Source organism: Chrysochloris asiatica, unplaced genomic scaffold (assembly GCF_000296735.1).
Source record: "Chrysochloris asiatica unplaced genomic scaffold, ChrAsi1.0 scaffold00002, whole genome shotgun sequence".
Taxonomy (NCBI): Eukaryota; Metazoa; Chordata; class Mammalia; order Afrosoricida; family Chrysochloridae; genus Chrysochloris; species Chrysochloris asiatica.
In genome coordinates this window covers 51,733,546-51,745,465 of record NW_006408520.1, presented here as the reverse complement: position 1 = coordinate 51,745,465, position 11,920 = coordinate 51,733,546, and the positions used below count along the sequence as shown (strand labels likewise).

At 36.6% G+C, this 11,920-nt stretch overlaps 1 protein-coding gene across 1 annotated transcript in view; it reads left to right on the top strand.

Moving 5' to 3' along the window:
• The window catches only part of TNNI3K (TNNI3 interacting kinase), a 588,833-nt gene that overhangs the window by 178,561 nt on the left and 398,352 nt on the right, over window positions 1-11,920 (top strand). The window contains exons 8-9 of the mRNA XM_006831035.1: window positions 4,767-4,911; window positions 4,999-5,103. Of these exons, the coding sequence (XP_006831098.1) occupies window positions 4,767-4,911; window positions 4,999-5,103 (250 nt within the window). The remainder of the gene's footprint in view (window positions 1-4,766; window positions 4,912-4,998; window positions 5,104-11,920) is intronic.

The following is an 11,920-nucleotide window of genomic DNA, read 5'->3' as shown; positions in this document are numbered from 1 at the left end:
GGTTGTGTTTGCAAGTTGCTTCAAGACAAACCCAGTAAGCCACAAAGGCTGAAATGCAGGTCTATGCATATAAACCTGTCCCATCTCAGTTTTCTCCTGATCTCTCCCTTTTTATGTACATTTTTTTCTTTGATGAGCAGAATCTCTAGGTTACAGCAGGCAATTTATCAAATAAATAATCTACTTTGAAGTTTATTGATTCAACTGGAGAAGAAGAATGTTGGGTGGGGCCAGAGATGACTAAAGGTAAATTGTGAATTAATGGAGGCTGTTGCGGCAGTCTGCTTTACAATATCCCCTCCACACCTCAAGAACTCTTATGCAACCCTCCAGATGCCCAGACTCTGATTATTCTCAAGCATTGACTCACAGTATTGACTTTCCCTGCCTTCCAGCAGAATGTGAACAAAGGAAAAATATCATAAAAAGAAAAATAATCAAAAAAACCACAAGCATTCTTTTGAAGGAAGGGGCATCTGTCCCAGTCACTCATTAATAAGAAAGAGTCAAAGATTTAGTTTTCATTAACAGTCTTGGGAGGTAGGCCTCCATGACTTTCTAAAATAGTTCCCTTTGATTTAATAGTTTGTAGAAAAATAAGAGTGATTGTCTACAAAAATAGCAGCTACATGACTTCAAATGTATTCATTAAATGATAAATGAAAATTATAACTATAATAGTAATAAATTATGTATATATATTTGTTTAAATACACCTTCCTTGTTTTTTCTACTTCCCTTCATTATTTCCCCCCTCTTTCTTTTGCTTCAGTGTTTTGGGCTCTAGAGAGAATTTCTACTACATAAATATCTCATGTATATATGGAGTTCTGGTAGCGCAGTGGTTACGAATCTGGCTGCGATCCACAAGGTCAGCAGTTCAAAACTACCAGCTGTTCCGCAGGAGAAAGATGAGGCTTTCTACTCCTGTAAAGATTTACAGCCTCAGAAACCCTGTACAGGGTTGCTATGAGTCGGAACCGACTCCACGGCACATAACAACAACATAAGGGCTATTATTTTCTATTTTGAATAAAGTATTTTGAACAGATGGACAAAATAATCAAATAATTTTTGAGGAACTCAAGAAGTTGACACAATTATTTTAGTTGTAAAAGTTGAATTAAACTAGATCTGGAATTTAACATCTTGGAATTCAGTTATTATTACTTCAGTCAACTACAGATTATTCAACTAAACTGTAAGTTATTTAAAGATATGATCTTTACATATTTATAGCAAATTGATCTTAGCACGTAACACATTTCTAGAAGGGAAAGTAACAGAAAGATAGATTGATTTTTATTAAATATTTAACACGTTGCAGGTTGCATGCTAAGTCCTTCCTAAACATGACCTATTTTAATCCTTTCAACATCCCATCAGCAAGATATTACCACTATTATTATTGCTAACAAAACAGTTGCTTAGAGGATAGTGCTATAGAATTGTTAAGAAGTTAAGTGTGTACCAGTCAAGTTTTTTGTTTTTTTTCACTTGCAGTTGATTTGAGTCTAAAAGGAACATACATATTAAAAGATAATAAGTAGCTTATAGCATCTCCCAATATAAAGGATGGAAAATCAGGTTTGGAATCTTCATAATGAAAACTAACATCCAAATTCACACCTCAAAAGTGGTGTGAGAGCACACACTGCCACTCATGTTAGGTAAACACACCAACACTTGCAATACTGTCACCCTGTGATAACCTTGTCTTTAAGTTCAAAGGGGCCTTGAAAAGCACATTTTCAGCTTCTATAGTAATAAGTTGTCATTAGGAGTTTTCCTAATGTAGGAATAGGTTATTAGGCTGCTTGGGCCAAGAGAAAGAGATATGCTCACTACTGAATTAACAGAGTCTTGGCATGGCTGTGTAGGACAGCTAACCATAAGGTCGGTGGTTCAAACCCACCAGCCGATACTTGGAAACCCTATGTAAGGTCTCTATGAGTCAGAATTGACTTTATGGCATCTGACATCAACAACTCAGCTGAATGAATCATTAAATATGTTAAATGACCTATCTGTTGTTGTGGCTTATGTCATCAAGGCAGGTCTTTCAGAACCATGCTATGCACAATAGGATGAAATGCTGCCTGATTCCATACAAACCTCATAAGACTTGCTATGTTTGAGCTTATTGTTGCAGTCACTGTGTCAGTCTATCTTGTTAGGTGAGACTATTCCTCTTTTTCACTGACCCTCTGCTTTACCAAGCATGATGTCCTTCTCCAGGGACAGACAATACATCCAAAGTACAGGAGACAATGTCTTACCATCCTCACTTCTAAGTAGCATTCTAGCTGTACTTCTTCCAAGACAGATTTGTTTGTTCTTCTGGCAGTTCGTAGAATATTCAATATTCTTCACCAACACCATAATTGACTTCTTTGGTCTTCCTTATTCACTGTCCAACTTTTCCATGCACATGAGGTAAGAGAAAATACCATGTCTTGGATCAGGTGGATCTTAGTCCTCAAGGTTACAGCTTTGCTGTTTAACACTTTGAAGAGGTTTTATTAAGCAGATTTGCCCAATGCAATATGTTGTTTGATTTCTTGACTGCTGCTTCAATGAGTGTTGATTGTGGATTCAATAAAATGAAATCCTTAGCAACTTCAATCTTTTGTCATCTATATATCACAGGTAGTTAATGAGACTTCTTCCAATGCTGATACCACATTCTTCCTCATATAGTCCAATTTCTTGGATTGTTTGCTCAGCAAATATATTGAATAAGTATAGTGAAAGGATACTACCCTGTTATACACCTTTCCTGATTTTAAACCACAGAGTATTCCCTTTTCAAATGACTGTCTTTGATCTGTGTACAATTAAGTGTTCTGGAATTCTAATTTTTCTCAGTGTTACTATAATGTATTTTGATACACATAGACTAATGCCTTTGCATAATCAATAAAACACAGGTAAATATCTTTCTGGTATTTTATCCCCTTGGTCAATGATTCGTGCAAGGTGTCACCTGAAGTCTGCCTCACTCTTTATTTTTTACTATTTTAAACTTCTTATTTATTGTAAACTAAGTGCAGATTTGCAGAGTAGATCTGCTTTCCATTCAACAATTCATACAGATTTTGTTTAATTTCATTGATTGCAATCCCTACTATGTAGCATCATTGATTTTACTTCCTCCCTGTGTTTCCATTCCACCTTCTCTCCTAGTTCTTCTGAACTTTGTCATTGGATAAATGCTACTCTTTTGATCTCAAATGGTTGATTATTCTAAGGTTTTTGTACCTCACTAGTGTTATTCCTGCCATTATAGATCTATTATTTGGCTGAAAATTCAATTCAGTTCCGAATCTTAAGGGTCATAGTCTCAAGTGTTCAACCAATTCTATATCTGAGCATTAAGTCTGTTTTTATAATTTTGAGTTATTTTCTGCATTTTTATTTCATTCTATCTAGGACTTCCTGTTATGATATCACTCAGAGCTGTTAGTAATGGTAGCTGGGCACCATCTAGTTCTTCTGGTCTCTGTGTTGTGGAGACTGATATTTGCATGGTCCATTAGTCCACTGGACTAATTGTTTCCATACATCTTCAGTTTTCACCACTTTTTCCTCCTGACAAGAGAAACCAATAGTTGCACCTTAGATGGCTGCTCACAAACTTTTAAGAACTCAATTGCTACTCACCAAAGTAGGATGTTGAACATTGTCTTTGAGAACTATGTTATGCCAATTGACCTTGGTGTCTCTGAAACTGAGCCCCCAGGCACACTAATTCATTCCATCAAGGTGTTTGGTTAGTCTAAGAAGTTTTCATATGCTCTACCATATTCACGGAGATAATTATAACAATTGTTGTTGTTGTTAAGTACCATGGAGTCAGTTCCAACTCATAGTGACTCTGCACAGGGTTTCCAAGGCTATAAATCTTTATGGGAGCAGAATGCCTCATCTTTCTCCTGTGGAACTGCTGGTAGTTTTGAATTGCTGACCTTGAGGCTGGCAGCCCGACTTGTAACCACTACACTACCAGAGCTCCTTATTTGTAACAATATCCTCTGTCAAATTGATATAGATTCATGGTTGTGCTGCCACTGTTTCTCCCACACCCATTCAGACTGTGTGTTTATCCATGAATAACATCATTGTTATTGTAGGTTTATGTATATAAAACAGTATTTACCTCTGTTGCCTTTGACTCTTGAACTACTCCCAGTGTCCTACCATTTTATTTTCTATCAACTTCCCTCTTACTGTATATTATGTTTCAAAATTATTTTTCTTTTTGTTCTATTGTGTTTCATTATTATTGTATGTCAATTTATAGGTAAAGATACACATAAGAATCTCCTAAACAGTGTTATAACTTGCAGATGCCAAGTCCCACCCCTTTAACCTACTTAACAAAAACCTCTGGGAATGGCACTCTGGCCATATTTTTAGCAACCTCCAAAGGGAAAAAAAATCCATTTGAAAAGCTATAGTAGTGGAAACAAGGATAGGACTACCTGTTGGATGCTCATTAGTTTCCTGAAGTATTTCATTGTGCAAGGTAGATTTGAATCTATGCAATCTATAGAAGCTAGAAGAAAGCCAGTTTAATGTGCTAAGAGGCAGTAGACTAAAATTACAGCTTTTTAAATTGGTTGCACTTAATTTCCTTTATTATTATCATTAATTGGCAATTTCCAGGAGTCTCTCCAGCATTTAGAAAATTCCCAGGCTATACACACAAAGACTGAGAAATAGAGTCCCAGATAACATACTTTTTTGTTTCTTGTTGATGACAGTGAATGCTCAGGATAATGAAGATCATGTTCCGCTCCATTTCTGCTCTCGCTTTGGACACCATAACATAGTGAAGTACCTGCTGCAAAGTGATTCAGAAGTTCAGCCCCATGTTGTTAACATCTATGGAGATACCCCTTTGCACCTGTGAGTATTTTGTATAGTTTCATTGGTTCTCAAGATATACTGTGTATGTCCTCTTATTATTCACAAAGCATTATTCTTTAACTCTAGGGCATGCTATAATGGTAAATTTGAAGTTGCCAAAGAAATCATCCAAATATCAGGAACAGAAAGTCTGACTAAGGAAAACATCTTCAGTGAAACAGCTTTTCACAGGTAAAAGAATATTTAAGTGCAATAGTCACTAAACATGGTTGACATCCTAAGCATCTAAAATTTTGTATATAAAGCAAGAACAAATATTAGCAGATGTTGCCTTCAGAGAGCAATAGCAGAAGGTGGGCAGAGGACAAGGAGCCCAAGTTAGATGAACAGAATAAAAGGTGGAGGCAGATGCTGCAGTCAGCACAACAGATGGGACCAGAGCCAGATGCTTCCTTCCTAGCTGTAGCTACAAAGGCAAACTGATGTTGCCATGACAACAGGCATATCAACATCTGTAAGCATATTGCTTTTATTCCTTTTCACTCTGAGGAAAGCTGCCAAAGGAGGTAGTGCCCATAATCCTCTTCCAACAAGAATCTCATTACTGGAGCTCATCAGCATCAAATGTGACACGTCTTTCCTTACCACTTAAACCTTATGTGCAAATGTGTCTATCTATCTAAGAAATCCATCTGTCAGTCTGTAAAAGCCTAGTCAAGGTGGCCACTTAGAAACTTAAGAGGTCATTAGCATCCTTCTAGGAACCTGTAAGAGCCTTTATCAGTGTGTACACAAGAAAGGTACCCTAAAGAAGTAGCTGGGATTGAAAAAGTGGCACCTTGCCTGCCCCTAAAAAAAGTTTGCTAATAATATAGAGTCATAACTCCCTAAAATGCCAAAAAAGAAAGTGGGTATGTAGTAAAATTTAAAATACTTGATTTACAAAATGAGATGGTTACTTGATTCAGCTGCACATTATAGATTTCTAGGCAAGCTTGTAACTTTTGAAAAATGTATTTGATTGAGACTAATTTGTTGTTTATATAGATCAATGAATAATAAAAATCGGGGAGACTTTTTTATATTGAACTAAAATTAAACTTGTGTTGAGTTCCGTTGGGCATAGACCATTATAAGTTGGAACCAATTCCACAATACCTAACAACAACAACTACATGTATGCCAAATTTTACATAAATTTCCAGATTTTTCTTATAACAAAGCAGGTGAGCTAAAAGGTAGCTGAAGAAACTAGCATGGAAGAAGTGGTGACTATATGGCAAATGATTTACAACATCTCATTTAACCCTCATAACCATTTTATGAAAATACGCAAGATGGTTTCAAAAAGTTTATGGAAAAATTGAGTTGAAATATAATGGAAGTTTTCTATGAAGTTTTCAAAGGCATTTACTATCCCTCTTTTTCAGATGAGAAAATTGAGTTTAAGAGAACTAAGTAACTTACCAAAGTTTCTTAACACTAGAAAATTGAATAGTAAAATTCTTGGCTAATTCCAAATTCAATGTGTTTTACCTTATCTTCACATTTCAATAACAAAATAATTTACAGTTTTTACACATTCAATAACAGACTATATGCAAGAACTCTTCATATCATGCTATCAGTCAAAATGGATCATTTCTCTCTGTCTCAAAGGGGGACTGTTGTTAGAACAGATATGTATGGGTGGAATACTCTTTCCGCGTTAGGTTATGTCTGGTATAGATTCCATCTCAGGCTAGATTTCAAATAATTTTACTACTATAAGCACATAATTTGAAACTATCTGCAATCACAGAGATACTATAATCTCCAAAAGAGTGTGTATGAGACATTTGTGGATCTTAACGTATGTATCCAAAAGTTTTATTTTGTATAAGCTTGCGGCTACTAGGATTATCTTTAAAATTTTTTATTTGTATTCATTTTAAGCAAGCATTTACAAAGAGAACTTCTTCTTTATCAAGAATTTACAGATTAAAAATGTTTCTGTTATGTACAATTCATAGTGCTTTGCATATACTAAACACTCAATATATTTTTATTATTATCTATTCATGTATTTATTTGAACCATAATGTTCGTGATTCAAACCCACCAGATGTTCCTCAGAAATCCAAAACAGAATTGCTATGGGTCAGAACCAATTCTACAGCACTTAACAACAGTAACATACTGTATTTATTTTGTTATTGTTTAGTGCCATCCAATCAGTTCTGACTGATAGTGATCCTGTGAGTTTGAATCCCTAAATTTGTGATTAGCAGTCCAGTGCTTATCATCCAGTGAAACCCCAGGACACCTATGTTGTTGTTAAGTGCCATTGGGTCTGTTCCAACTCATAGGGACCCTGTATGAGGTTTCCAAGGAGAAACTGGTAGGTTTAAACCACTGTCCTTATGGTTGTCAGTCAAGTGCTTATCCTACAGTGCCACACAAGGACTCCAGGACCCCTATACATATCTACATATACATATTTAATTCTGTCTCTCACAGAGTTCACTTTACAACAGTAACCCAAAAAGTACTGCTATTAGAGTTTCAGTTCATATCTTGTTATTGTTGTTGTTAGATGCCATTGAGTCAGTATACAATCATAGTGACCCTATGCAGAACAGAACAAAACACTTCCCAGTCCTGGGCCAGCTTCACAATTGTTGCCACGCTTGAGCCCATTGATGATGCCACTTTGCCAGTCCATCTTGCTGGGGGTATTCCTCTTCTTCTCTGATGCTCCACCCTACTAAACATGTATGAGAGACGAGGTTTGGCTATGTTGGCCTGCAAGGAGCCTTCTGGCTGCACTTCTTCCAACACAAATCAATTTGTTCTTTTGGCAGCCTATAGTACTTTCAATATTCTCCTCCAACACCATAACTCAAATGCATCAATTCTTCTCTGGTCTTCCTTATTCAGTGTCCAGCTTTTACATGCATATGAGGTTATTGAAAATACCATGGCTTGGGTCAGGTGCACCTTAATCCTCAAGCTGACATCTTTGCTCTTCAACACTTCAAAAAGTTCTTGTGCAGCAGATTTGCCTAATGAAATACATTGTTTGATTTCTTGACTGCTGCTTCCATGAGTGTTGATAGTTGATCAAAGAAGAATGAAGTCCTTGACAACTTCAATCTTTTCTCCTTTGATAAGATTGTTGTTTGTTGGTCCAGTGGTGAGGATTTTTGTTTTCTTTACATTGAGATGCAGTCCATACTGAAGGCTGTGCTCTTTGATCTTCATCAGTATGTATTTTAAATCCTTTTCACTTTCAGCAAGGAAGGTTGTATCATCTGCATGTCGCAGGTTGTTAATGAGTCTTCCTCCAATCTGGATGTCACATTTTTCTTCAGATAACACAGCTTCTAGAATTATTTGCTCAGCATACAGGTTGAATAAGTATGCTGAAAGAATACAACCCTGTCGCACACCTTTCTTAAATTTAAATTTAAACAGCTGCCACTCGGTCCATGTACCGATTCCTCTTGAGCACAATTAAGTGTTCCAGAATACTCATACTTCACAATGTTTTCCATAGCTTGTCATGAGCCACACAATCCAAGGCCTTTGTGTAGTCAATAAAGCATAGGTAAGAATCTTTCTGGTATTCTCTGCTTTCAACCAAGATCCATTTGACATCAGCAATGACATCCCTTGTTCCACATTTTTTGTTCAGCATATAGGTTCTGAATCTGGCTTGAACTTTTGGAAGTTCTTTGTCAATGTATGCTTGGAGCTGTTTCTCTATTACCTTTAGTAAAACCTTACTCACATGGGATATCAACAATATTGTCTGATGATTTCTGCATTCCATTGGTTCATCTCTCTTTGGAATGGGCACAAATATGGATCTTTTCCAATCAGTTGACCTGATGGCTGTCTTCTGGAGATCAAGTTTCAAGTGTCTCTTCTGTTATCTATTTTGATCTTTTCCTTGTTTCTTGTTTTCTTAATTACTTTTCACTGTCTACCTGTATGATGTTCTTGATATCATCCCACAACTCTTCTGGTTTTCGGTCTTTAGTGATTAATGTATCAATTCTGTTCTTCAGATGATCTCTAAATTCAGGTGCGATATATTAATTCAAGGTCATATTTTGACTGTTTTTATATTTTTTATATTTTCTTCAGCTTCAGTCTAAATTTGCATATGAGTAATTGATGGTCTGTTACACAATCTTCCAGTGACCTTGTTTTGTCTGATGATATGGAGCTTTTCTATCATCTCTTTCTGCAGATGTAGTTAATATGATTTCTGTGTATTCCATCTGGTGAGGACCATGTGCATAATCATGTCTTATGCTTTCTAAAGAAGGTATTTGAAATTAACAAACCACTGGTTTTGCAGAATTCTATCATGCAATCTTCAGCATCATTTCTATCACCAAGGTCATGTTTTCCAACTACTGATCCTTCCTCTTTGTTTCCAACCTTTTCATTCTAATCACCAGTAATGATTAATACATCTTGATTGCATGTTTGGTCAATTCCAGATTGAAGAATTTAGTAGAATTCTTCTATTTCATCCTCACTGGCTTTAGTGGTTGTTGTATACATTAGAATAATAGTGATATTAACTGGTCCTCCCTGTAGGTACATGGATATTATTGTATCATAGACAGTGTTGTACCTCATGACTGATCTGGATATGTTCTTTTTGACAATGAAAACAACACCATTCCTCTTCAATTTGTCATTCCCAACATAACAAACATGTGGTTGTCAGATTCAAAATGGCCAATACCTGTCCATTTCAGCTCACTAATGCCTAAGATATTGATGTTTATACGTTCCATTTCATTTTTGACAATTTCCAATTTTTCTAGATTCACACTTTGTACATACTATGTTCTGATTATTAATGGATGTTTACAGTTGTTTCTCTTCATTTTGAGTTGTGCCCCATCAACAAATGAATGTCCCAAAGGCTTTACTCCCATTGGCTTTACTCCATTCGAATCATCATGTTCAACTCTACTTTGAGGAGGCAGCTTTTCCCCAGTCTCAATTTGAGACTGCCTTCGAACCTGAAGGGCTCATTTCCTGGCACTATATCTGAGTGTTTTTCTGCTATTCATAAGGTTTTCAGGGACTAAATATTCTTAAGTAGTTTGTCTCTCCTTTTTCTTAGTCTGTCTTCACATGGAAGCTCATCTGAAACCTGTCCACCATTGGTGACCTTACTGGTATTTAAAATACTGGTGGCATAGCTTCCAGAACCACAGCAACTCACAAGCCACCACAGTATGACAAACTGACAGACAAGTGGTGGAGTTCATACATACATATGTTTATTCCAAACAAAATGGGTTTAAACATGTCTCTTTGTGCAAAGGACCAACACTCGCTTGTTAGTTTGTCGTAATGTGGTAGCTTGTGTGTTGCTGTGATTCTGGAAGCTATGCCACCCATATTTTAAATACCAGCAGGGTCACCCATGGTGGACAGATTTCAGCTGAGCTTCCAGACAAGACATAACAGGAAGAAGGAGAGACAAACTACTTCCTAATAATTAGTAGGAGAAAACCTTATGAATAGCAGTGGAAACACTGTCAGCACCAGATTATTGAATATTGAAACATGATGAAGAATACCAGAATAGAGATAGATAAAGTGCCAGAAGATGAACTCCTCGGGTTGGAAGGCACTCAGAGTATACCTGCAGAAGAGCTGCCTCATTAAGGTAGAGTTGACCTTGGTGACACAAATGGAGCAAAGACCTTGGGACCTTTATTTGCTGGTGGGGCACAACTCAAAATGAAGAGAAAGAGCTGCAAAAAAAATCCATTAATAATTGGAACATGAAATGTATAAAGTATGAATCTAGGAAAATTGTGAATTTTAAAAAAGAATGGAACATATAAATATTGATATATTAGGCATCAGTGAGCTGAAATGGACTGGTGTTGACCATTTTGAATGAGATGACCACTAAAGCCAGTGATGATGATATTGAACACTTTGTGGAATCCTGGTGTTGCACTGTGGGTTAATGCTCTGGGCTGCAAAGTCCCTTTGAACCTCAAGGTCAGTGGTTAAGACCCACCCAGTGCTCTTCAGAAACCCTATTCAGGGTAGCTATGGGTCATATTTGAATGCAAAGGTTGCAAACATAAAGGAAAAATCGGTAGTTGGAAAATATCACCTTGGTGATAGAAACGATGCTGGAGACCACATGATAGAATTTTGCAAGACCAATGACTTCTTTATCGCAAATATCTTTTTTTAAACAACACAAATGATGACTGCACACATGGGCTTCGCCAAATGGAATACACATAAATCAAATTGACTACATCAGTGGAAAGAGAATGGAAACATTCCATATCATCAGCCAGAACAAAGCTAGTACAGACTGTGGAATAAACCATCCATTGACCATAAGCAAATTCAGTCTGAAGCTGAAAAAATGTAGAACAAGTCCACAAGAGCCAAAATGTGACCTTGAATATATCCCGCCTGAATTTAGAGACCATCTCAACAACAGATTTGATGCATTAGATACAAAAGACCAAAGATCAGAGGAGTTGTGGGATGACATCAAGAACATCATACAGGAAAAAGCAAAAGGTCCTTAAGAAGACAAGAAAGAAGGAAAAGACCAAAGTGGATGTCAGAAGAGACTCTGGAACTTGCTCTCCAGCATACAGACGCTAAAGTAAGTGGAAGAAGTGAGGAGGTATAAGAGCTGAAAAAAATTTCAAAGGTCAGCTTGAGAAGACAACGTCAAACCTTATAATGAAATATGCAAAGACCTGGAGTTAGAAAACCAAAAGGGAATACATGCTCAGCATTTCTAAAACTGAGAGAACTGGAGAAAAAAAAATCAAGCCTTGGCTTGCAATATTGAAGGATTCTATGGGCAAAATATTGAAGGGTACTCAAAGCATCAAAAGAAGATCTGGGGGGGAAAATGAATAATGATGTATGGAAGGAATTGTAATCATTGAAATGAAATGACATACGACAGAATGAATGTAAAGTTGATGTTCTCCCATGTAAACTATCACTCAAGTCACAATAAGAACTTGAGAGAGAGAGAGAGAGA